At 40.6% G+C, this 26,673-nt stretch overlaps 1 protein-coding gene across 1 annotated transcript in view; it reads right to left on the reverse strand.

The window, feature by feature from the left end:
* Positions 1-871: 871 nt before the first annotated feature.
* Positions 872-26,673, reverse strand: part of Stacl (SH3 and cysteine-rich domain-containing protein) — a 100,232-nt gene continuing 74,430 nt past the window's right edge. Inside the window, 9 exon segments of the mRNA XM_089262041.1 lie at positions 872-6,778; positions 6,895-7,089; positions 9,541-9,636; positions 9,867-10,000; positions 10,899-11,114; positions 17,758-18,183; positions 19,434-19,571; positions 20,874-21,029; positions 21,101-21,225. Coding sequence (XP_089118167.1) covers positions 4,130-6,778; positions 6,895-7,089; positions 9,541-9,636; positions 9,867-10,000; positions 10,899-11,114; positions 17,758-18,183; positions 19,434-19,571; positions 20,874-21,029; positions 21,101-21,225 — 4,135 coding nt within the window. The 3' untranslated portion in view covers positions 872-4,129.

Genomic DNA, 26,673 nt, shown 5'->3' on the forward strand with positions numbered 1-26,673 from the left:
TCTTCTTATTTGGGTGGGTGGGTGAGTCGCAGATTTTGAGTAAAGTCGATGGAAATACCAGGCACACAGCAAGCCTTAGCAAGCGACGAATTGCACATAATTTTTGTGTGCAGCAGCAGGCGAAAGTATGCCACACGAATTAAATATTGATTATTTCGCACAGCCCAAAAGTATGCAATGTTTATTTGATTGATGAAAATTTTAGCGAGCTGCAACTTGCTACTCATTTCTGTGTGCCTGGTATTTTAGCTGAATTTGCGGTTAAAATGGAGCTTCGCTAGCTGCTAAAGAAATCTTTTTTCCTGGGCTGAGCAGAAAATGCTGAGTAATTTCGTCTGAGCTACCAGGCGCATAGAATTCATTGGCAAGCAACCGAGCACTTTTAATTTTTACAGAGAGCCCTCGCGGGTATGCAACAGAATGTTGTTTTTGGACAGCGGCCCGCGAAAGTATGCTACGCAAATAATTATGTCGATTATCCTGCGACGCTCAAGAGTATGCAATAATTTTTCGATATGAGTCGATTTGCCGATTTAATTTGCAGCCTGAAAGTATGCAATGCATTTTATTTGCAAGCCCTGTACCAAAGTAAGTAAAACTCGTTTTATATTTTTACATCGAATTTTAACATCATTGTTTTTATTTATCTTTTCATTTATTCGGGTAAATTAAAAGGATGTGAGACTTTTTGTGTTTGCACTAGCCACAGGAGCTAGATTGGGGAGTTAGGCAAAGGATAGCGAGGAAAATGTTTACATATCAATTACACGTAGTGCTAAAAATGATTTAAGTTGCGTTTCGTTTTGTTGTTGCTTGAATTCAATATGGTTTATATGTTTGAATTTAAGTTTATTTACTAATTGTCTAGATGTTTTTATTTTAATTGTTAAATAGTTTTGTTTAGTTTTCGTTTTTCGCTTTTTGTTTTTCTGTTGCTCCAGTTGATATATATATGTTAGTTGTACTGATATCTTTGCCGGATTGCCTTACACACAATGCATACATACACATGCATGTATATGTATCATATTTTCCTTTTTAGTTTGTATATTTCCTACAAATAGTTCTATGCTCCTTGCGGTTTATTTTTGTGGGGGTGTTGCGAGGGGTACGTGCGCACGTTCCTTTAGCAAATACTCTAAACTGTTTACGGATTAGCATTAACATACATCGATTCTCGATTCATAATGATCTTCTGACCTTTCTCTAACAATATTTTTACACTAAATAAACAAAATGAAGCTTCAAATTGTTTATCAGCTGGGCTGCTAGAATTATTATAGTTAAATGTTCGTTTTAGTTATAATTAAGTTCTACTTTTACTTAATTGCCAATTTCAGCATTTCACGTAACTCGTTTTTTACTTCCTTTGCTTTTACATATTTGTTTACATTTGTTTTGCATTTTCTATTTTGTGTTTAAATTACATACTCATAAGATTTGGGCGTTTTTCATGTTCATCGACTTCGTTCATTTTACATTTGTCTTAAAGCCTAGAAACTGATCATATCTGACTAAACATATACATATACATATATATTTATATATACCTAAGTATCTGCTATAGATAAATGGGTGCTCAATGTGTGTTGGTGCAGCAAATTGTTTTAGTATTTTGTTTGTTTGTTTTCTCCTTAACGACTAAAGTAGGCCATAGGGGTACACTTAGAATAATATATGTATGTGTAAGTACGTCAACAACAATGTGGTTAGAAAAAACGATGCCTAAGAAAATGTTTCTCTCTAGTTCCTGCTCTTGTCTTAGTTGGAAAAATCTTGAAAAATCCAAAAAGTTTAAATTCAAAAGTTTAATGCACATATTTTGTTGAGTGCTAAAAACAGTTTTTGTTTTGTTTGTTTTTTCTTTTAGTTTTTGTTTAGCTTTTCTTATGGACTACAAAATACGCAGCTCGCTTAGTTGAGGCTCGTGTACAATTTTACTCGCTATGCTTAACTCCTTCACTAGCGCATAAATATATATATATATATTTTTATTTAATACTTATTTATGTTCAGTGTAAAATTGGACGCCAAAATAATTAACAAAAAAATAGAAATCAAAGCCTTAGAAATATATATTTGGAATCAATATAATTAATTCTCAGGTGCGCTCAAAAGTTTTACGCAAATAAATTCATATATTAAGTGCATAAGTTTGTGTGTGTGTGTATGTGTGGTGTCTCTCTGTCTATGTGTGTTTGGGAATTCAGCTTGTGTTTCGGTTTGCTTTGTTACTTTGTCAATATAAATAAGGCCAGTGGATACGCATACATCATAAAAGTACAATCATACATACATACTATGTATATTATTTATAAATACTAAGTTTAGTAAACATCTTATATACATTAGACGATCTCTAGTGGTTGTTATAAAAAGCGCACGCACACATACACATCCGTCTGCATGTATGCATATGTGTGTGTGTTTGTATCTTGTATAAGACTAAAGTTCTGTCAGTGCCTAGAAGCCGCAACTTATAGAGTCAAGCCTTACAATATATTCCACTAATCAAATAACTTTTTCTTCTTATTCTCCCTCTCATTCCTTCCGCTTCTAAGTAGGTTTTACTTCATATTTGTTGTTCTTTATGTTTAGTTTCTGCATTTAAAGTTGTTTGGTATAAAAAATAGAAAAATTTTGTGGCAATAAAAACATTTTGTCTCAAATGATTTTTTGGTTTTTGTTTTCCGTTTTCTTTATCTTCAAATAGTTTGTAGTAATAAAATCTGCTTAACTGCTACAAGGTTGTATTACAGGGTATACAAGATGCTGTCGCTTTCAACACTAAATACAATGTGAAACACGGATATGAATGACTTAAGCCTAGCCTAGAAGTACTCTTTCTTTCTATATATATATATATGTATATATAGTATACGCTGCTGATTGCTTAAAAGTTGCTCGAAAAATTAGTGTTAGCATACACATAGCATGCATGCTTATTCTACATATATTAACTAGATGCGGCGATTTCTCAAGCGATTTAAAAGCACATTTGTTTGTGTGAGTTTGAGTATGTGTGTGAGTGTGAGTGTGTGAATATGTGTATTCATATGTGTTTCTGCGTTTGTCAAAGTCAAAGCTAAGCTGCTGTGGCAGCTCTTTCTTAATCCGGTTTCATTAACGAAACTTAAAAAAAACTACTCGTTACTCGTTACTCGTTACTTCTCGCTAGTTACTTCTTAAATGTTACTCGTTAGTTACTTGTTGCTTATTAGTCGTTAGTTGTTACTCGCTACTAGTCACTTCACAATCGTTAGTTGTTGCTCTTAACTTGTTAACTCGTTAGCTGCCTCGTGAAGTAAGTAACGCCTACTAGCTGGAAGTTTTACACACTAAATCGTTAGTTGTAACTTCATATTTATTGCTCTTGACTAGCTACTCGTTAGAAAACTCACGTTATCTTTGCTTTTTACCTAAATCTTGTGGTTCGTTACTTCTTAGTCAGAGCTCGTTAGCAGATTCCTCAAACTGTTTTCCACTCGTTACATCTAACTCGTTACTATTCAGTGCTTGTTACTTGTGACTAGTTACTTTAAACTCTTTACATCTTACTTCCTACTCGTTATTTCTATGCTTACAATTTTCGCTACATTTCGAAGACGCTTCACTTCCTGATGCTCTCCTACTTCAGTTTTATTTCCAATGGTATGGCGCAGTTGTTGTTGTTGTTGTTGGTGATGGTGTTTCTTGTTGTTGTTGTTGCTGTTGGCTGTTGGTAGTTTTTATCGCTTGTGAAAATTGAGTGTCAGACAAACGACGTGATGATGCTTCAATGCTCTATCCCACAAAGTTCTCAACATTAACGACCTGGCTGTAAAATGGGGAAGGCGGGGCGAAGACGAGGTTCCACTACAACAATAGTTGAGAGCCCGAGCCCAAGTCGCAAGAGAAAAAAAAAAACGTACTCTGGACTCAACTGGGGGCCAATTTGTGCGTTTGGATTTTTGTTTGTTTTCAGTTTGTTTATTTTTTTAATTTTTTTTTTTTGGTTTTGTATTTTTGCTGCTTGTCGAGCGAGTCTTTTGGTTAGTTCCATTTTTTTTTTGGTTTTTCCTTTAGTTGTGTTTAGTTCTCAGTTTCTGTTTTCTTTTCTGGAGATTCTCGGCAGTCGCTGTGAGCATAACTAACAATAATTACCATTACCATACCACGGAAAGGTCCAGCACCATCAGTGCGGAAGCATCAGAGGTCGCGCCGTGCTGGTCAGCCTCTGATGTGATTTATCTCCGGCGATCCCGCCGCCGCCGCCGCCGTATTCATCATAGGCCAGCAGCGGCGAGATCTTCAGGCCCGTCTTCTCGGGAATGATCTTGAAGTGCGGCTGATCGGCGCTGACCAGCAGCGGGCGCTTCATCGACGAGTGAAGATACTCGTGGCCATGCTGCATATTGCTGGAGGCGGCGCCCAGGGGCCGTCGAGTGCTCGGCACGTTCATCTTCTTGCACGGCTCCGGCTTGCTCTCGTAGTTCAGCTGGCAGTTCTCGGGCGAGTACTTGTTCGGCTTGTAGATGGAGAAGATGTTGTTGATCAGACTCAGCGCCGAGTGGCCGCCGGCCGAGGCATGGTGGACGCCCGCCGTCGGCTGCTGGGTGAGCACGCTGCCCAGGGTCGTGTGCTCCGGGTAGAAGTTGTTGTACTGATACGTGGGCAGGGTATCGGCAGTCGGGTACACCTTGTGGCCGTAGCCACCGTAGGCTGGTGCTGCTGGCGCTGCAATACCATGGTGTCGCTGCTGGAGAGGGTGGTGCTGTTGTTGGTGGTGGTGAGGGTGGTGCAGCGAACCAGCGGGATTCTCAAAAAAACTAAAGCCCGTCGCATTGTTCGAGGAGCCGCTCGAGTCGAGCTGCGGCGGCGACGGCATGCCCTCCAGCAGCGACTTCTTGATCATCAGCCGCTCGTGCTCCCGGTCGTGCATATCGATGGGCTGCCCGTTGTTGTAGCAGCGCACGTTCACGTTCTTCACCTTCAGATTGCTGTGCATGTTGCGTCGCATGTCCATGTTGATGGGGCTGGGCGGCTTGTCCAGCTGCTCCCAGTACTTCTCCAGGTCGATGTTGAAGTCCTCCAGATCGATCTCAGTCGTATCCGAGCAGCTGTCCTCGTCGAACAAGCTGGGCGGCTGCACCTCCAGCAGGGATTTGCTGCGCGTGGGCCGCGTATAGTGCGCGTAGCGTCTGCCCGGACTGGCCATGTGACTCTGGGCCAAGTAGCGTTCGTCCTCGTCGAGGAACTTGTCCTGCAGCAGCAGGCGCTCGCGCTCGGCGCGTATGAACTGCTCCAGGTCGGTGTCGTAGCGGCAATGCATATGCTCCTCCTCTTCGGCGGCCGGATGATGGCCCGGACAGTGGGGCCGCCTTGCCGCCCGCTGCTGTGCCTGGCGATGGCAGCAATAGTCCTCTGTCGCACAGCAGCAGATCACGGTCGTGCCGGCTGGCGTTGCCTGAGCACCCATTGGCAGGCGCTGGCCCCGGCCCAGCCGCTGGTGCTGCTGATGATGATGATGATGATCTGCTGCTGCCTCGACGCGCTCGTCAAACAACCAATCGTCGGGCGAGCGCAGGCTGCGATTCAAATTGAGATTCAAATTCAGATTCCTGTTGCTGCCAGCGCCGTAGGCATCCAGCCGCCGCCTGGAGCCAGCATAGATATCGTCCAGCAAGCACTTGGCACTGGTGCACTGCTCCCGCGCACAGCAGCTGTGCGCCAGCGTCCGCTCGTCCAGGCTGTTGCTATACAGCATATTCATGCTCCGTCTGTACGCCTCGCGCTTCTCCCGGCGCGTGTTCGAGGCGGGCGGCAGCTCGTAGTCGATGATGTCGAAGGGCATGGTCTTTGTGGAGGCGCTAAACGAGTACGATTTGGGCACTCCAGCGCGATTCTTCAGTATGGATGTGGTGGCCGTCGCCCCCGAGCTGCCCGTGCCGCCAGTGCCGCCCGCCTCGAACACGTTGCCCTCGAAGCAGCAGCTCTGCGACTTTGGATATTGGAATTCCTTGCAGCTCTTCGAGCGCTGCAGTCCGTAGCCCGGCGAGCCCTCGCCCTCGCCGCGGCGCTCGCGCATCGGCAGCGCATCCTCCGCATACTTCTCGTCCTGTTCGCGTATGTCGCGCAGAATGCGATTGCTGTAGCTGCCGTACTTGAGGCAGTCGGGCACATAGTCCTCGTCCAGATCGTCCGAGCGATTCGAGTAGATGTTGTCCGTGTACCAGGTGGGGTCCAGCTGCTTGGGCTTCGGCTTGGCCAGCAGCAGCTTGTCCCGCTTCGACTGGCGATAGCTCTCGAAGCAGATGTTCTTCATCTTCTCCAGCTTCTGTTCGCGTATGCGCTCCCAGTTCTCCCAGTTCTTGTCGTTCTTGTTGCGGCCCGACAGTATCAGCACATCCTTGTCCTTGTCCCAGATGAGTCCGCCATCCGCATCGCTGTACTCGATGTTCAGGCGCTTCGTCTCTCGGCTGGGCGATGTCTGCGCCTGCGTCTGCGTTTGTGATTGCGTTTGTGATTGTGATTGTACATGGGTGATGGGTATAGAGCTACTGCTACTAGCTAAATTGTTATTATCGGTAACTACGATTCTAATTCTACGCTTGGTCTTGTCGCCGGCGCCGGCTGCGGCAGCGGTAGCGGCAGCGGCGCGCGACGTTTGCATTGATGATTTTGCAGGCGGCTCTTCCTCTTCTGGCTGTCACACCTCCTGCAGGTACTTGATGGGGCAATAGCCCTGACGATTGTCCGCCGAGCGCACCATGACCATGCCGTTCACCTCATCGCCAGTCTATAGAATGAGAGAGTGATAAAGAGAGAGAGAGATGGAGATAGAGAAGAGTTTTTAGTGCTTCACAACTCCCGCTTTAGGCAGCTCTCTCCAGTTCCAATTATAGCCAAACTTACCTGTATAACAATTTGGTCTCTTAACAGGGTCATATTCTCGCCGCGCTCGCCATCCGATACCTGCAGATTGTGTGTCACCTGTAATGGCTTCTCGTTGGCATTGAGACGGACGCAGTACTTTGACGGAAAGAAGCCGACGCGTCCCAGCACTTTGCCCTTCCACCAATCCGGATCGGCGGTATCGATGACCGTCACCTGCGTACAAAGAGTTTTGCGTTAAGCAACAGCCATTAACTACAGTCGCTGTGGCAGTGGCAGTCACTTGTCCTTGCCAGGACACAATGGCAAACGCAGAAAAAAAGTGGAATATAAACCTAAAAACAAAAAAAAAACAAAAGCTGCTGCTCGACTTGGCTAATGCATATGTAAATATCTTGCACAATTTGCCAGCGGCCATGGGGGCGTATGCGCAATCGCAATGCCAATCAGTGGATGTGTGCACAGGCTACACACACAGCCCGCCCCACCTCCACACGCCCCGCCCTTTAACTACTAATATTGCTATTTTTTGTACACATTCACGAAAATTAAATGAGCATATTGGTTGTAGGCAATGCCCGACTAGAGCATCTGGAGAACTCTGGAATTTTGTATATACATACAGATATACATATGTAAGCTCATCTGATAAAGTTTTAGAACTATCAAAAAATATTTATATATTTTTAATATATATATTTTTTTTATCTCAGAAGTCCTGTTCCTATATTGAAATTTGGATTCGGCGAATATATCTATGCCCATGGGCTATAAAGATCGATGTATAAATTTTATATATTTTTATAATGATATACATGTATAATATTTTATATATTTTTCCATCATATTATGCAGTCATTCCCACCCGATTGCAACGCTCGAACTTCTCGTTTTTGTTTGCACTTTTTCTATTATTTCCCACTGTGTACATAATAAAAAATGCGCTGTGTACATTATAAATGAAGCAGCTTCTCTTGCTCTTCAGCTGTTTCTTTGCTTTCTGTTGTTTTACTCTTGGATTTGTTGTTGCGCATATTGAATATATTGTTGTGCACTCGTATATATAGAAATCTATATACAAATACATATGTCTCCATGCAGAGGTTTATTTATGTGCGTTTGCTTTGCCCAAGCAATTTCCTGCACAGCCATTGTCCTTGCTGTACGTGTTTGCGTTTGTGTTGGTGTTTGTTTGCGAGATAAATTCACAGTTTAGCGGATTTAACAAAGCTCTTTTAGTCATTTAAACAGTGCATGCGAGAAGTATACGCGCACTGAATACCAGCACTCAGCGAGCGAGTGATTGCAGTGCCTACAGAGTATGCTTAACATATGTGAGAGCGTCGAGTTGAGACTCTGGCTTATTAACATACTGCTGACAGGCACTGTAGAGCATGCCGAGTGAAGATTCTGCATTGTGATTGGGCGAAGTAGAGAGAGAGCTGGAGTGCAGTTGTAGTGGTTGATAGATAGAGCTCTGAGTGAAATAGATCTCTTTATGATGTACTCAGATGAGTGAGCTATAGCTGAGCTGATTGTCAAGACGATCATAAGAAACATATATTTTTTGACTAATATATTAGTTTTTTATGTGAGACACCCTGTGAAAGCAACGCCCTGTGCTTGAAGAATTCTCTGTCCTGTGCTTTGAAAATCTCTGAAATACCTAGCTTGGTTCAATAGCTATGATTGGCCTTGGCTTTCCTTTCCTTGTTAGAGCTGTAATCATAGACATCGTCAACTAATAATCTATTATATAAAGCTAGCTTTACTGCCTATATAAGCAACTATAAATAGCTAGTTGATTATATTATAAACACAAACAGTTTAGTCTATCTGTGATTACTTCTTGCCCTTGTTGATTAGACATAAACAACGTAATAGATCAAGTTAAGCCAGCAAGGTGAACAAAACTTGGAGCTGGGAAAGTTTGCCAAAGTCCAAATTGACATATTGGATATAATTGTTATATACCTATATATATATATATGTATATGTATGTGTATATGTGAGAGAAATACAATACAATGGCCCTCGAATTCAGCAGCTACGAATCGACTAGATTATTCTCTCTGGGCCACTTTGCAGCGCACTTTCCAATGCGCTGAAGTAAACTATTATCCGTAAGTGAGCCGCAATGCTGGCAAGTCGCATTCAGACTTTTCCTAAGCGTCTCAGGGCCATAGTTAAGGGTAAAGTTTGTTATAGCAAGAAAAAGTAAATTGATTCTGCATTTTTGATTATGTTTATACTTTGAAATAAATGAGAATCTTTTGCTCAAAACGAATTCGAGGTATTGTGACACAGATTACACAGTGAGAGCAGGAAACGAACTATATTTACTGGAGTCTATTTATATATATAACAGATTTCTCTGTGTCTAAAAGCACAGATCTAAGAATAAATGAAAGTCTGATGTATGAGGATATGATAAAATTATATATGATTATCTAAAGATTTGATATTAGAAACGATACTATATATTCCACACATACATATATATAGATAACATACACCTTGGCTCTTTCTGATACAAAATAAAGTCAAATTATAAAGAAATATTTACCTAATCTGATGTAAATTTCAATAGAGATATTGCCAACAATTTCCACATTTTCCGCCTTTATCCCCTTTAACCATCACTTATTACCTGATCATTTAACTCACCTTATAGCCCGCTTTGAGGTCCAGCTCATCGGCATGCCGCGCCTTAAAGTTGTAGAGTATAACGTACAAATTGGTGGGCAAGAGGCGATGCGATTTCTTGAAATTGGAAAGATATTAGAAGGCGCTGCTAATAAACAACATGCCACATATATCGATATAAAGTGCAAAACTGATACAAATGGCAAACATAGGCAGAGCACGAGAAGGAGAGAGAGACAGAGAGAGAGAGACAGTGCGAGATAGAGCAAGAGAGAAACGCAAAAGCAATATAAATTGATTGGGAGGCAAACCGAAAATGTGAGGGGGAATACCTGGGCATGTCTTACGGGTGATAGGCAAGGCGATGTGCTGGCCGAGGACTGTGACTTCTCCATATCGTCGGGTAAATCGACGCTGCCGCCGCGCATGCCGCGCGTGGCATACAGCAGCTTGCGGCCCGGATGCGAGGGGCTCGATGGCGCTGTAATTTAGATGGTAGCAAGAGAACAAGAAATTGCAGTGTTAATGGCCAACAGCAATGGCAGGCGAGTACATGCAGAGCACACACGCACGCACACGCATAGAGAGCGAGCGCGTGTGTGTGTGTGCGACTCTCAATGCGGTTTGGCAGTAAATTGAATGCACGCATGATAGAAAAGAAACAAGATACAGTAAGATAGCTACAGTTAAAAAAGAAACGAAACCAAAAATGTATATATATATAGATACATAGAGCAGGAAAAGTGGGTGTCGGTGTGGGTGTGTGTAGAGGCCGAGTGCTTCGAGCCAAATTAAGCCTTAAGTTGAAAATATTCAATAACTACTCGAGAGCGATGATAATTGTATGACTGTATTTTGATTTTGATTTATTTTATTTTATTTTTTTGGTGAATGGAACTGCTCAGCGAATTCTACAACTGTTTAGCTAAGGCTACGAGAAAGTAAAGCAAATTAGTTATATATTTAATTTAAATTCAAGCTACATTAAGCCAAGAGAACTACATTAAACTTGAGCTGTGTTTGGTGAACGAAAACAAAAACGAAACAAAGTGGAAGAAGCAGCAGCAATTGTTGTATTTTGAGCAAACTTCTGCATATACATAGATCTTATCCAGCTGAGTGTAGTATTTTGCTTTGATTGTAGAAGATCTCTGACTTGTGTGTGTGTATATATAGAAAAGTCTTTCGAGTTGAGGATCAGAGTTAGAGTAGAGTCTTAGAGCGCAGTTGGCTTTGCTGAAGAGCATTGATCATTGATAGTAATAATTGTTTTTTTTTTTGAGAATTGGAGAATTGGAGATTAGGGTGCAAACGCCGTTCGTGGTGGTGGTTGAGACGGTGAGCGGAAGCGGGAGCGGGATGGTTGGTTAGCTACTTACAGTGCAGCCGGCTGTTGTTCGACGGCGGAGTACTGTGCTCCAGATGGCCTCCCGAGCCGCCATGATAGTAGCCGCTGGATGTGGACGCAGCTGCCGCGGCGGGCAAATGCTGTTGGCGTCGCCTAAACTGACCGTGCAGCTCCGACGATTCGGGTGAGTCCAAGCTCAACGATTTCATGCGCAAATTCAGCTTTTGGCGGCGCGGAGAGTGCGGTGCTGTTGTCGGCAATTGTTGTTGTTGTTGTTGTTCGTGTGTTGGTGTTTGTTTTGATTTTTGGATCAAGTGTTTCATTTTTTGGAGACAACACATGAGTTTATTTTTTTTTTTTTGGTTTTGTTTTATTGGTTTTCATACGAAAAAGCGATAAAATGTATAAAAAAATTTGCAATTTAATTGAGGTATTTTTCAGAATTTTCGTATGCTATATTTTGCAGTCTACAGCTCTAGGAAATCAAAATAATAATAATAATAGTTAAGTACTAAAGAAAAGAAGTTGAAAACCGAAAAGAGAAATTAAAATAGTTTTTATGCCATCAATTTGATTTGTTGCTATAAAAAATAAATTAAAACGTAAAACGGACATAGACTAGAGATAGATAGATATATATATATACTTTTGCAACAGAGCAACATTCAATAGACAGAGATAGAGATAGAGAGAGAGAGTAAGAGACAGAGAGTAGAGAGCGAGATAGACAGCAAGTGTTTCAGGTGTGTATAACAGCTGTGTTCGTGTCCGTGTGTGTGTGTGTGTGTGTGTGTGTGTGTGACTTTTTTTAGGCGCCCCGTGCCAGCTGCCTCAGTAAACAATGTACGTGTAGTTTAGTGTAAATCTCTGTGGACATTCGTTTAATTTGCACTCTTCATGACTCTTCATAAACGTTTTTCAGTTTTTCTTTTATGCATATTTTCGTCATCAGTTTTTATTCATTCTTTAGTTTTTCATATTTACAACAATCAGATTTAAGCATACAGTGTGTGGCGGTGCATTGATAAAATACTAAATAAAATACTTTAAAATACATTTAAAAAGCTAACGCACACAACTCATGCGAATCGCACTAGACTACAGAGAGAAATCACTATGCTTAGCTTAAGTGTGTGTAGTTAGTTAGTTTGAGTATTTTATAATAATTACTGTGCTTCAATTACATTTACATTTAGAATTACGGCTAAGGCTTTCAGACTACGGCTACGGATACACAAAAGAAGGAAATAAAAGTAGATCAAGGTTGAGTATTAAGGCAAGACTTAAGATATAATTAAATTAAAAGAGATAGAGAGAGAGAGAGAGAGAGAGTGAGAGTGAGAGAGAAAGAAAACAAAATATATTCAGATGTCAGCTAGTTGTTGTTGTTCTTGTTGTTCTTGTTGTTGCTGCTGCTTGAATTAATTTCTATTTGAATTTGAATCCAAACGCACGCGTCGTTGGGTCTTGGCCTCATCATCGACTGGACTGGGCTCAGGGCTCTTGAGTATGGTTCTGGTTAGCATCAGCGGCTCGCCAAAGGGACGCACAATATCGGTGTTCGTCACAGCTACATACATACATATATATATTGGTATATATAATCATTTTATTCGGATTTAGTTTTATTATGCGTAGCGACGATTGTTAGAGCTGCTTTGGTGGGCCTCGACTTTGGCATGCGAAAGCGAATTAAAACTAATTAAGTTAAACGAAGACAAAGCAAAAGTATTAAACATTAAGACGCCAGCGTTCATGCATAAAACAGACACTGTCCGCCGGGCACACTGTAATGGACCAGCGCCAGAGAGACAGAGGAAGTGAGAGAGAGAGAGGGAGTGAGAGAGTGAGATGGGCAGCGCATAATAATAATCCTAGAAAAAGTAGTGAGAGCGGAGCGCTCAGCCAGCGACTTGTGCCTAGCTCTGGACTCTGGTCTGGGCTGTGCCCCAAGCTAAGAGCCAACTCGGTCCAGGGCGCCGTTAAGAAAACAGGCAAATGGGCGCGGACAAAAAAACAGAGGAGAAAGTAAGCAAAATGAAAGTCCCAACCCAGTCTAAAAAGCAGAAGGGGCTGTATAAAAGAAAATGCGCGCCACAACAAATTTCAGCATAATTATGTTGCAGCCAGCCTGAAGTGGACGAGCAGCAGGAGTGGGAGCAGCAGCAGGAGCCGGAACATCAGCAGCAGCAGCAGCAGGCGCAGCAGAGACAAAAATGAAGTAGCCAAGTTTTGCCAGGCTGCCCATAGATCAGCGAATGCTATTAAAAATGCGGCAAATATTAAGCAGAAATGAACTCGACTCGACTCGCCTCGCCTCGACTTGCAACTTCAATTTTGTGCTCTGCAAAATGGCAAAACGAGCAATTTGCCAGCTGGCAATGCTGCATTATTTGTGCAGCAGCTTGCGCTAGATACCCTGTAATTAGGAATGACTAATGACCTATATTAGAGTTGTATGTACTTAAATGGAGCTGCTTCAATTGAAGCTATGAGAGCATGGCCAATATTTAAATTTCGATATATATCGATTAATGCAGTTTTTAGCATACGTTTTGGGGTTTAATCTTCTATTCAGTTGAGCAATGTGTATAGTTATAGTTATAGTTGAGCTTGTCTAAAAACTGCATGTTTACTGCTAGTCTAGCTATAATTGGGGAGTCTGTTCAGTTTTGGATCACCTAAGCATAGGGTATCTGCTAGTCGAGATGCTCTTTGGCTGCATATATTAACTGCTAGCTTAGTTACTATAGGGCATACAAATTAGTCTTATTGACACTTTAATAGTCCTCCCTTTAACCCAAGGCAACTCATAGTCGTGCATGCCCTACTATTAACTTCCTATTGCTCTTCTAAGTAGCATAAGTTCCCAGTTTCTAGTGTTTCTAGTTGAGCATGCTCAGCTGCTGACTGCTCAATGCTATTAACAGGGCATCTACCAGTCGAGTATGCCTCATAGATATGCCAAGTGTAGTCTAATCATCAACAGGGCATCTGCTAGTCAAGCAGGCAATCGCTTTACCTTAGGCAATATAGATCTGTTTTTGCTAAGCTTTCGCGCAGGGCATCTGCTAGTCGCGCATGCCCACTCATTGGCTGCACTCTCATCGCCATGCTTTAAGCCTTCTTCGTTGCGCTGTGTAATACACAAAAGCTGACAATGGGACGCAATTTACACGGCACAGACGCTGCAAGTTGTTTCTTTAGCTGCTTTTGCCAGCGTCGAGTTCTTGCTTACCCCCCAGCCCCCTCCCCAGTCCCCCTCACCCACTAACACTTTTTGCTCTGCAGCAGGCAACTCGGCCATGTATACAAATTATGGCAATGTGCTTGTAATTGCAGTTGTTGCTGTTGTTGTTGTTGTAGTTGCTGTCGCTGCCGGAAATGAGCCGTTTGCCTGAAGTGTAAACTGGGTTAAGACTAATTGGCGTGCTGGGGTCCATTGTTAAAGTGAAGTTGGGTTCGGGATTTTGTTTTTCTCGACGCGTCTCTAACTGGAAATTAAAGTAAATGAAAAGGGGGGTGGTGGGTGGGTGCAATTAACTAAGGTGTAACACTTAATACACACACACACACATACAGACACACACACACACGCACGCACATACGCACTCTAAACAATACAACACATACAGAGAGAGAGAGAGAAGGATAGAGAGAGAGGTCACATTAAGAGACAGTGTGTGAGAGAGAGAGAGAGACAACAATAAAACACTTGCTAAATGTACATGAATTAAACATCCAATTGGAATAAAATGCAGTACTATTCCAATAAGAACAGCTGCTTGTTCGAGTTGTAGTAGTTGTTGTTGTTGTTGTGCTGGATGATGAACTGTTAATTGTTGTTGTTGCTGTTGTTGTTGTTGTTGTTGCTGTTGTTGCTGTTGTTACAGTTGTCGCTGTCGCAATACTGCTGATAGCAGCACTCTCAAACGAATAGTTGCCGCACAAATCGATGACCGAATGTGTTGCACGTTGCGTACGCAAACAGTTGAAAGGTGTTTCAGGTGTTGGAAATGTTGTATCTGGGTAATTGCCGTGTGGATAGTGATGGTAGAAGTGATGATAGTGTTGGTGTTGTTGTTGTTGTTGTTGTTGTCTATGTTGTTGCTGTTGTTGCAGTTGACTGTATGTGACGTAATTACTTTCTGGCAATGATATCGAGCGATGTTGCTGCTGTGACGAGCGCTGCTGTCGCATACGTCCAAAGCCCGATAATGGTCGAAATCCGGCAAAGAGACGACGTCGCACTCCCGGATCATTTTGCAAATAGCTGCAAGAGATTGGCGGCTGTTGTTGCTGCAATTGCTGATGTGCTGGCGATGCCTGTTGCTGCTGCTGAAATGAAGCTGTTGCTGCTGCCACAGATTGCTGCTGCTGTTGCAGCTGTTGTTGCTGCTGTTGCTGCTGCTGCTGTTGCAGTGCGCTGGCCGTGTAGTAGTTAATGCCAAAGCCGCTGCTGATGTACGCCGAGCTGGACATGTTGCTGACGGGCGCATAGGGTGTGCCATAGCGTTGCACTTTGTTGTTGTCAAGTTGTGGTAGTTGTAGTTGTAGTTGTTGTTGTTGTGTGTTGGCATTTTATTGAGAGTTTTTGGTTGTATTTTATTTTGATTTTTTTTCAGCAAATATTTTCAAGTTATTTGCGGCAAGAGAAGGGACACGAGAAAACATTTTGTAGTGTGTTAATTTCGAATTGTTGCACAATCAATAAATTATGTCTGTGTGTGTGTGTGAGAGTGTGTGCTTAATTAAGGCACTTTATCAATACATGTATAATCCCCATCCAATCTCAGTCAAATTGGCCAAATTAGCCAATTGCCAGTTTCTGCTGCAATAAACCATAAAATATTGTCGAACTAACTTGCCAAGAGAAATGACCAAAAGGCACATCAACAATGCACACACACACACTCGCAGAGACGCCCACACACATGCACACTTTTGCTAATTGGAAATGTGTTGCATGGGAATTGCTGCTGCTGCAGTTGCAAGTGACGAATCTGTCGCTAATTATGAGGCCAACATTGGCTTTTGGCCTGGCCAATAGACTCGATGGCGACTAAGTGTGCGACAGTCAACGCCATTTAAGTTGATCGCCCATAGCGTCTGTTATGCTATGCCTGCATGCATGCATGCGACTGTGTGTGTGTGTGCGTCTGTGTGTGTGTGTGTATGTGAAATTGTGTTGCCAGCTGGCTGCGTCGATTTTCAATTGAAAATCATTCTTGCATGGTTGCCTTTGATATTGACAGATGCACATCAATATATATATATGCACATACATATACATATACATACACAAGGCCACCACCTAGTATACCCTATAAAATGTGAGCAGTTCAGTGTTGAATTTGGAGTTTTTTTTTTTAATTAAATTATATTATTTTCAATTATTCTCATTCACAATTTGTATTGATTTATAATTGTTTATACTAGTTAATTAAAAGTGCACTTATTATAGTGTATCAAGTATTCGACGTAGTATTTTTTGTTAAATATTCAAATTGTTATTTGGGTCAGGATAACAGATACAACGAGTGGGCAATTTTGTTGAAGCACAGCAAATGTATCTGTGCCTAGCACAAAATACACAGAAGCGCCACACACACACGCACACTGGGGAAATATAGACTCACATACACACGCACACGCACACATAGAGGAAGAAGCACAAGTCCCAAAGTCAAATAGTTATTAAATAAATGGCCTATTTAACAAACAGTTAAGCGCTGCTATTTAAATTTCTCGCCAAATGAGACTTTTATTAATGTTGTATTATTAGCATTAGTATAAATAAATATATATATGAGAGAGTGTATGTGTGTGTGTGTGTGTGTGATAATATATATGACATGATTAGCATATACAAAATACATACAGACTAAATACGTTAGTTTAGTTTAAGCACTAGTTATATATTTGGCTAATTAAATGCTGTTGCTAAGCTAAGAACTACGAATCGGCAAATTAGCTAAAGAAGAAGCATATTTTTGTTATATTTGTAAATAGTGTAGACAAAATGCATAGCTACGTTGCTCAAGTTTGTTAGTGTATGTATGTATGTCTGTGTGTCTGTGTGTGTGTGTGTATTGGTCAAAATCTAAATTGCAAGCGTAGGAGCAGCAACGGCAAGGCGAAGCAACGGGGCGTATGCGCAATGTATCTAACGTATGCGGTTGGGCAATCAGAATGAGCATTGAAATTGAATGCAATAAAAGTGTAATCGTATGTGTGTGTGTGTGTGACTGTCTGTGTGTGTGTGTTTTGAGGCTAGAAAAGGAAAGGCGCTACTTGGCATTTAAACAAGTGCAGTAACAGCATTTAGCAGACTTTATAGGTGGTTAAAAAGTATTTAAGGACTCATTGTAACAGTATATTTGTGTGTGAGAGTGAGAGTGAGAGAGAGAGAGAGATGGAGTATATCAAATATTTGTAGTATGCATGTGTGTATGCGTTTAGTTTGTGTACAATACTTTCAACTTTGCTTTAAAGAATTGATTTCAGGTCTTGAAATTGTTTTTTTTTTCTTGAGGGAGGCGGGGGGAAACGTAACGAAATGAAGAAATGAGGACGAAATTGATTGATGGTCTACAAGGGAGTGAGAGGGAGAGACAGAGAGTGTGTGTGGATGAGAAAGAGAGAGAGAGAGAGAGAGAGAGAAAGAGAGAGAGATTGGGAGCGGTAGAGAGAGCAAAGGGCAATCAAAGCTACAAACCATAAAAATGTCAAAAGTAACTGCACGAAATAAATAGATTTTTTATGAAATCATGAGACAGACAGAGAGAGAGAGAGACAGTTAGAGAGAGAGAGAGAGAGAGACAACAAAACTACTTTGTTGCAATTTGTGTTTCTTTGATTTCTTTTTTGTTTGTTAATTTTTTGCGGACCTGAACTACTAGAGATATCTTGTGTGGGCACCGGCAGACCGCCGCGCTGCTGCTGCAGCTCCTGTTGTTGCAGCTGCACGCCCAAAATGGGCATGGCCACGGGCGGTGGGCGCACACCGCGGCCGGCCCGCACCGCCGCCGCCTGCGCCACCGATGCCAGGCTGCGCTGATGGCTCTGATGTAGCTGATGGGCCGATGGCTGGTGCGTCTCCTGGGCCAACGACTCCGGCACATTGACGATGGGTATCTCGGGAACGGGCATCGTACGCTCGACTAGGCCCGGCTGCAGCTGTTGCAGCGGCTGTGAGACGGCGCTGGGTGCAGCGACTCCGCCTCCGACTCCGACTCCGGCTCCGGCTCCGACTCCCGTTCCAGCGGCGCTCACGTCCAGCGTTTTGCCCGGCACGTGGACGGATTTGTCGGCGGCTGGAATATGCCCGGATTTGAGTTCTCCGGCTTGTTTCAGCACTCGATAAATTTGATCGATTTCGGTAATTTCTGTATTTTTTTTGTTTTGTATTTTTTTTTTGGTTGGTTGATTGGTGCCGTATTTGTTGCCGTATTTGTGGGTGTTGATGGACGTGGGCGTGAACAGTGGTGGGCGTGGTTGGTTGGCCAGTTGTGGTTTGATTCAATTTCGATACACAATTCGTTTTCGATTTCGATTTGGATTTGGATTTCGATTCAGGTGAGGTGCATTCAAGCGCATTAGTTCAATTTTGTTTTTGGCAAGTGATTGGAACGAATGATGCGATGAATATTCGATTCGATTATTATTGATGGGCGGATTTTTAATATATAAAGGGACTGGCGATATATATAGATATATCTAGTATATATATACATATATCAAATTGGGAATCTGAGTGTTTTGTGTGTGTGTGTGATGAGAAATGCTTTTCGATTAGAGAATTTTACTATAGATAACTCCACCTTTTAGCATGGTTCGCCTGCTCGAGCGCTTATCAAATATATTTGAGTGTATTTTTGTGAGCACTAGCTTGTTGTATATAAGGAAAATAAACACCTCTAAGTATGGCAACAAATGCTAAATATATTTATCGATTCTTTAGCCAATACAATACCCATTTAAATCAATCGATATATATATATATGTGAATGTTTTGTGTGCGTGTACGATAGCTAGTGAATTAAATTTGATATCTGATTGATTGTTTTAAGTTGTTGTTGTTGTTTTAGCTGTGACAATAAGATATACTTAATGATAGCTCTAGATCATGCTCCACTACGCAATCTTATTGGTATTTTATTTTTTGGATCGATAAATCGATTACTTTAATTTTTTTAGCCTGCTTGAAATGTGTGTGGAATGAACATTTTGTGTTTATTTTTGTTGTTGAATTTGAACTTGAGCTTGAGCTTGATAATATTTGGCAATATATGTAAATATATAAAATATTTATATAAATTATAATTGTTTTTTTTTCTTGGTATTTTTCATTCTTGTCTGGCTAATTAGGTGAATCAAAGCGCAACAATCATTGCATTAACCGATCCGTTAAATGATAATAGTAATACAAATGAAACCAATTTAAGGGAACCAAAGGTAAACCATAGAAATCATAGAAGTTACAATTCAAGCGCATGGCAATTGAGTATCTTTGCGCATACAATATAAGTATCGTATATACTATATAGAGTAATACTGTCGGTACCTAGTTGCGCAATGCGATTGATGAAGGGCGTCTTTTGACGAAATTTCGTATTGGGCACATTCAACAGATTTGCGCTTTGATTTTGTTCATCGGCTGCGGCTTGACCACATTGGGGGCTAACGGACTCCTGTGGCGATGCTTTTTATATATTTGATTTTAGATAGTTTATTTTTTTCGGTTTGTTTGTGTTTGTGGGGAGGGAAAAGGATTTTATAGTTGATATTTGATATTTATTTGGTTGTCTAAAGTATTGATATTTTCAATTTTTAAATATTTTTTGTTTTTGTTTTTGGTCAAAAGGCTAAAATACACAGTTGTCGATGCGGCAGTTGCATATGAAATTACAGGTAAACGTGTTTATATGCTACTCAAATTGTCGCTATAATTTAGAATATTCAATTATATATAAAGCCTGTTAACAAATTCGATTTAAATTTGGATTTAGCGATTTTTGGTTTAGCTCGAGCTGTATTTTGGCCTTAAGCACAGAGTATATATGCCCCCAAAAAACAAATATGCCAATAGTTAAATAATTCAGATAGTGTTTATATATTAATGTATATAGCAGCTGAGAGTCTGCCACCAACACCAGAAAATATAATATAAAAAAAAAATTACAAATAAAAATAAAAAAAAAAAACAGAAAAAACTTTCAATTTTTTTTGCGAATCGTTGCAGAATCAGAAACGTTGCAATCAGTTAGTCCCACGACTGACATGAATCCATTGTGAGTTATCAATTGCTGCCCACAACACAGTCAAATCAATATACAGAGAGAGAGGGAGAGATAGTGATAGAGAGAGAGAGAGAGGGGAGGCAGTATATGCTACCATACAACATGACAATTGTTGTCAGTTTACAATTTTTCGTTGTTGTTGATGTCCTTGCCAGGTCTAGAAGTTGTCATGCAATGGGCTGGAAATAATGCCATACACTTGTGAGTTTGTGGAAGGTTCACAAAATGCACAATTTGCAGAGGAACTCGATCGAGCGGGACGCACACAGTTTGCCAATCAAAATGCCCAAACACAAATGAATCGAACAAATTCAACACAAAAAACTTAAACAATAAACCAAACACGAAACGAAAGGAATCACAAAAACCAAAATTGAATTTCATTTTAAAGCATAAGCACTCAAGGATTCCAAGGCTTTGCTTATGCATAGTTAGGAGGTTGTTAAGACCCATGATGCCTATGGGACAAATTGTTAATATATGTATGTACAATAAAACTTGGGCCACACAGCAGCGAGCCAAGCAGACAGAGACAGATATATATATATATATATAGAGAGAGAGAGAGATAGAGAGGGGAGTGTGTGTTATTTTGTTATTTTCATTTTTTGGTGGGCAAAGGGGCGGAGCGTTTGATGAGCTTGCGAGAGCGCGTTTTCATTTTGTTGGTTGCGGTGTAATTATAGTGCTTGGAAAATACTCACTTTCTTCCTCGATGTCGACGCGATTCTCCAGCTCGGAGGTGCTCTTTTGGCGACGCAGCAGCTTCTGCTTGGGCTGGCAGCGCGGTAAATTCGGAGCACAGTCTCCATGGGCGTTCAGCTTGCAGATGCGACAGCGCAGGCCCTGACGAGTGTGGCCTGTGAACGAATACAGTTATCAGCTGAGCTTAAGGCACTCGAGGCACTCGCCTCTACACTCATGTACGCACCTCTCAAAATTTGCGAGCAAACATCGCAAGCTGTTATCTTTTTGTATGTGTACTCCTGCAGATGGTGGCTGCCATCCAAATTGGGGCGCAGCGCTTCCGATGGGGCATTCGAGGCACCATTACGCCTGTGGAGAGTGCAATTGAGATGGCATCAATATGGGTACACAAATACGCACACACATTCAAACTCACACGCACATTCATACTCACACTCACACACATACACACACTCACACTCAAATCATATATATATATGCATTGAAAATTACAACTCAATTGAATTCCATTCAATTCACAAAAGTGTGTTAAATGTTGCGCCTTCGCTTGGACTAAACAAAGCAAATATAATTATTGTGTCAACCACAATAAACAAATATTTATGATATATGCACGTCTATACATATATCTATATAATATATACATATTTATACATGACGAGCATATGTGTGCCCTGCTGCAGCATATTGAAGTGAAAATTTGCATTTTGTAGATAAATTCTGTGGCTGTGGTCGAGGCCTTTGTTGTGTTGTATTATTATTACATATAACTGCGCACAATGACAGCAGCTAACAATGCCAAACGCACAATGGATAGCCTGAACATTAATCACAGCGCCTTGTTTAAAGATACAATAAGTGGCCGAGCATGTGAAATTAAATGTATATTCAATATTTGGTTACTCTAAAACATCGAACTGCTGCTGAAGAGTAGGACTCTTTCTCTTTCAAGCACAGAATTACTTATACAATATTATGTATTCTGTTAAGCTCTCAAAGCGATTGCCTCTACTTTCCAGCTAGCTCGGCAAAAGACTCTATTAAGAGAGCTTTAAATGTTAAAGTACTTTGGGCACGTTGCACTGAGAATTTGCTGTGATAAATTGAATGCCTTTGAGACTGTAATTTATATAGGACGTATGTATGTACACTTGATCATAATGAAGTGCTCCAATGTAGTTCACTTGTGATTGCTTATTCTTTAACTTATATGTAGTCATTTGATCGCCGTCCATTTCTTTCCAGTTAAACACTACAACAACTGCTTTGCGTTTTACTCTGCTTCATTTCACACTCTCTTTTAAGTTGCGTTCTCTTTGCCAATCAGAATCAGAGCTTTCGCTCTTACACTGCAACAGCCGTGTGCAGTAATTGCTTTGTCTGCCGCTCTCACTGCTCGCGTTCTCTTCTCGTTCTGCCATCTCGCTCTGACTCAGCGGCAGCCAAGCCTACGTTCGGCAGCAGCTTTCTGTATCCCTCGCGCTCGGAGCGTATGCAAGCCAGAGCAGCGCGCAACTAAAGCGCACACTCACTCGGATACTATTTATAGCTCAACTACATATACACACGCTCTGAGCCTCTCTCACCAATACTACTGCAACAGCAGCAGGCAAGCACGAACGAATTGAATACAATTAGGAGAAAGCTATTAAAATGATTTTGTTATTAGCATTATACTATATTTTGAGGGGCATTTATTTGAATATATTCTATCTATTGATTTAATATGAAATTAAACTTTTTTATTGCCTCACTATGCATTGCCATTAATCACAGCTGGAATCTAATCAAATTGAAAGCTAAACGAAATCATATTTATCTTCAATATTTATTTGCATGAACACTTTTGGCAAAGACTCGGCAAATAAAACTTGGCAAACGCTTGCACACATTTAATTATATTTGATGCATTGAAAAATTTGGCTACGGATCAAATTTAGAACAGCCAAAGAGATATCTAGATGAAAGTATGGCCTGTCCTCACATTCACAAACCAAATTACTATAAATTTATTTATACAAAAAATTACAAGAAATATTTAAGTAAATCTCTAATTTATCATCCTAAGCATCCTTAAACTCGATCTAGAACCGAAATGGAAAACATCAAAAGAGTCCTTTGTAACCAATTCAGCATTAATTCTAATTGGATTTTCTGCTCGACTTTGAATTCATATTTCCGAAAGTGTATCAACTCTTTGACGAATCAAATTTCATACGCCTTTCCTGTTCATTTAGCCACAATCGGAATGTTGGGCAGCTGCGAACGTGATATACGAAACCATCAAATGAATTATATAACCCGTTCCTTTATTTCTTTTTCGTGTATCTCAATAATTTGATGTCATATTTATATGCATAGCATTTGCCCTCGAATATAACCAATTTGTTGTTTTTATGTTCCTGCTGATGTTGATGTTGCTGTTGATGCTGTTGGGGTATTTCCTCTCGCACTCTGGCCCTGTTTTATTTACCAGAAAAGCATACAGCCGAACTGTTGGCCAGACAGTCAGACAGACGGACGGATGGACGGGCAGAAGTACAGACGTACAGAGCCAGGGACATATAGACAATACGCCAGACAATGCTGCAATTGTGTTCACAGTGGGCGGTCGAGAGGGTCATGGCAGAGAGCCAGGCACAGGCAGAGGCAGAGGCAGGGAGGGCACAGGCTGAGGGCCAGGCACAGACCCAGGTTGAGGACCAGGACCAGGCACAGTCGCAGGCACTGGGCCAGGCACAGCCATGACGAGAGTGGTAATGGAAATGGGCCAACTCTCGACGCTGATTGTTTGTAAGTGGCTTATATTGTGCACAAACAAACAATTCAGTTCAGTTCAGCACGCTGGCTTATAAAGTTGTTGCAAACGTGTAAAATATACAAATTTTTTCTGCATAAATATAAATATGTATGCATTTATATTTATATATATGTACATATATTGTTGTTGTTGTTTATCCTTTTCAAGTTAAGTAATTACCATTATACATATATATTTATTTATATGGAAATAAATCTGTTGTTCGTGCTGCAAGCGAAAGCGCAACACTTGCTACAAATAATAAAATTGTTTCTTTAAAATTGAGTTGGTTTCACTTATTTAGCTAGAACTATTAAATGTATCAAATAATTTGTATTTAATATAGGTAGCTTAAGAGTTAAAGGTATTTCAAAATAAAAATTAGATATATCGGGTTTGTGTTCAGTAGCATCATACATATAAACATATACTAGTGTTGGCTAATACCGAAAACTACAAAAGACATTCAATTCTAAATACGAGCTACATGTACTTTTAGCTTTTGCTGAGCTAACTCTCTATAAATTCTATATAGAATAAATTAAGTCTGTTTTGTCTATCACTAAAGTGAACTGATTTTCTTACCACATCTGTACTACATTTTTAACAAAGTCTGATTTTCTTTCTAAACCATAATTTTGATGTTGAATTCACTTCCTAAAAGGTTGGATAAAGGTTCTTAAAACATAACAAAAAACCAAATTCTAATAATTCTAAATAATTCTCATGTATTCCTTCATATTTTAATAACTATACTATTTCCTTTTCTTTTTGTAGTTTTAAACAGGCCTCATCCTATAAAATTATTTAGATGAAGTCTTACCTAAGTCTAATAATGATATTATGCTCTGAAAACTTCTCTCTCTGTTCTTCCCAGCTGCTTTACTCTGAACTCAACCTAAAAATGCTAGAATCAAATGTAACCGCTGCTCTCACTATGAATTTGCAGACCTCTTTTCCAACACTGTTCACACTCATACACCTAATTTTATAATATTTTGACATCAACTAGAAATTAAACTAAATCCTACTTAATTGAAACTCAGTCAAACCAAGTTTATATAGAGATCACACATACATATATACACTATATAGTTTATATATATTATTTGCATTATAAATATAGTAAATATACATTGTTAATAAAAAACTAAATACATTAAATTTGGATTTATGGCTTTTATACTTTGACATACATATTTATATAAATATAGAGTATAGTTAAACGTTTAAGGGGTACACTAAGTGTGTGTGTGTGTGTGTGAGTGGGTGGGGGTATAACTTTATTATATATTCAAATTGTGATTTACATGATTTAGTTCAGCAGTTTTTTACTGGAGTTACGAGTTGCAATTTGTGGGCGGGGTGTTGAAATTCTAGCAAAATGCATGTTTTACTCTTAACCAACATAATACCAAAATGAGGGCCATAAAATTAATTATACATTTTTCATTAATGCGCAAGGAAAAGTTTTATGAAAACCAACGAAAAAAAAAAAATATAAATGAAAATGACAAAAACAAAAACAAGCACAGCAAAAACAACAAAATATATTTTGTGGGCTCCAATAAAGGAAAAAACGAACTGAATTCTGACTTTTCGCGGGCTGCTTGGCTGGCATAACGGGGGCGTATACGTAATTTGGTGCGCAATGCGAAAAGTTTTGCAATATAACAAAAGTTGAACTGTGATTTTCTTGTCACGTTTGTAAATGTTTATATTAAATCTTAGCGCCAGCGCCCCTATGAACGAGAACTAATATACTATTATACTATATGCTGATATGGCCCAGATCTGCAGCAGCTAAGCAGATGAGTTGATGAATGAGGCTGCAAGCGTATATTGCAAAATCTGTCGCCGACGTCTCAGTTACCGCCGCAGTCGCAGCCGCAGTCGCAGCCGCAGCAGTTGCCTCATAATTCCGCTTCAGCTGACGAGTTATCGCACAGCTATCTCCATCTCACTTTATCTCTATATGTCACTCACTCTCCCTATCTCTTTCGCGCTCACTGAAGCCGCTCTAAGCCGAGAAGATTTTCGATTTATCATCGTTTGCAGCGCAAGCTGTCGGCATGGTATTAAGTATTGTTGGCGAATGCGACCAAACAAATAAAAAAAGATGATGAAGAACGAGAGAGAGAGAGCGAGAAAGAAAGAGAGAGAGAGAGAGTGAAAAAACGTGTATATATATCAGGCAATGGGCCAATGGGAATGCCATAAACGGCAGCCAATTCGAATGCGAACACTGCTAGCGGAAGTGCATGCGAATGTGAGTATGCGGATGCGGATGCGGATGCGGATGCGGATGTGGATGTGGATGGAGATGCGGACGCCATTGCCCAGTGCATTGCATTGCCAATGCCAATGCAATTTATCTATCTGCATGTGTGTGTGTGTGTGTGTGTGTGTTGGTGTGTGTGTGTGTGAGTGTTGGCGTGTGTGTCTATGGCGGCTTTCTATAAATTTATGGCCAGCAATTTTTCGCATATTTTCCAATGCTTCAACTGGCGCCAAGTTGAATTTAGTGGCCGTGGCGTAAGTTCTATGGGCACATATGGACACCGAAAGCAATAGCTACTAGCAAACTAGGCTAGTTAGAGAAATGCCTTAACGGCATAGCAGATAGCAAAAGTGTGCTTTGGCCTGGCTGCTCCTCTGATACTCTAGCTGAAGGTGAATAAGCTGGAATATATCGATGTTCGTTTGACTCTGGCGAAAACATATTTCTAAATAATATATGGATTGATGGATGTTTTTTATGATGACTTTTTGAATGGTGAGCCGCAAATGGTTTGGATCCTTACATAAATATATATACTTGAATTAATCCTAGTTATGGAAAAATTGAATATGCTCTCTTGCTATTGAAATTGAAAGGCTCTGTTAAGGAAGAGCAAAAAGAAACTTCTTCTAGAATGAACTTGACTACCTAAATGAGTTATTTTAGAACAAGTTTTATACAATGAGATAACTGGTTCTTCATATTGAATTTAGAT

The sequence above is a fragment of the Drosophila navojoa genome, chromosome 5, assembly GCF_054131105.1.
Source record: "Drosophila navojoa isolate 15081-1374.11 chromosome 5, UAZ_NAV_1.0, whole genome shotgun sequence".
NCBI lineage: Eukaryota > Metazoa > Arthropoda > Insecta > Diptera > Drosophilidae > Drosophila > Drosophila navojoa.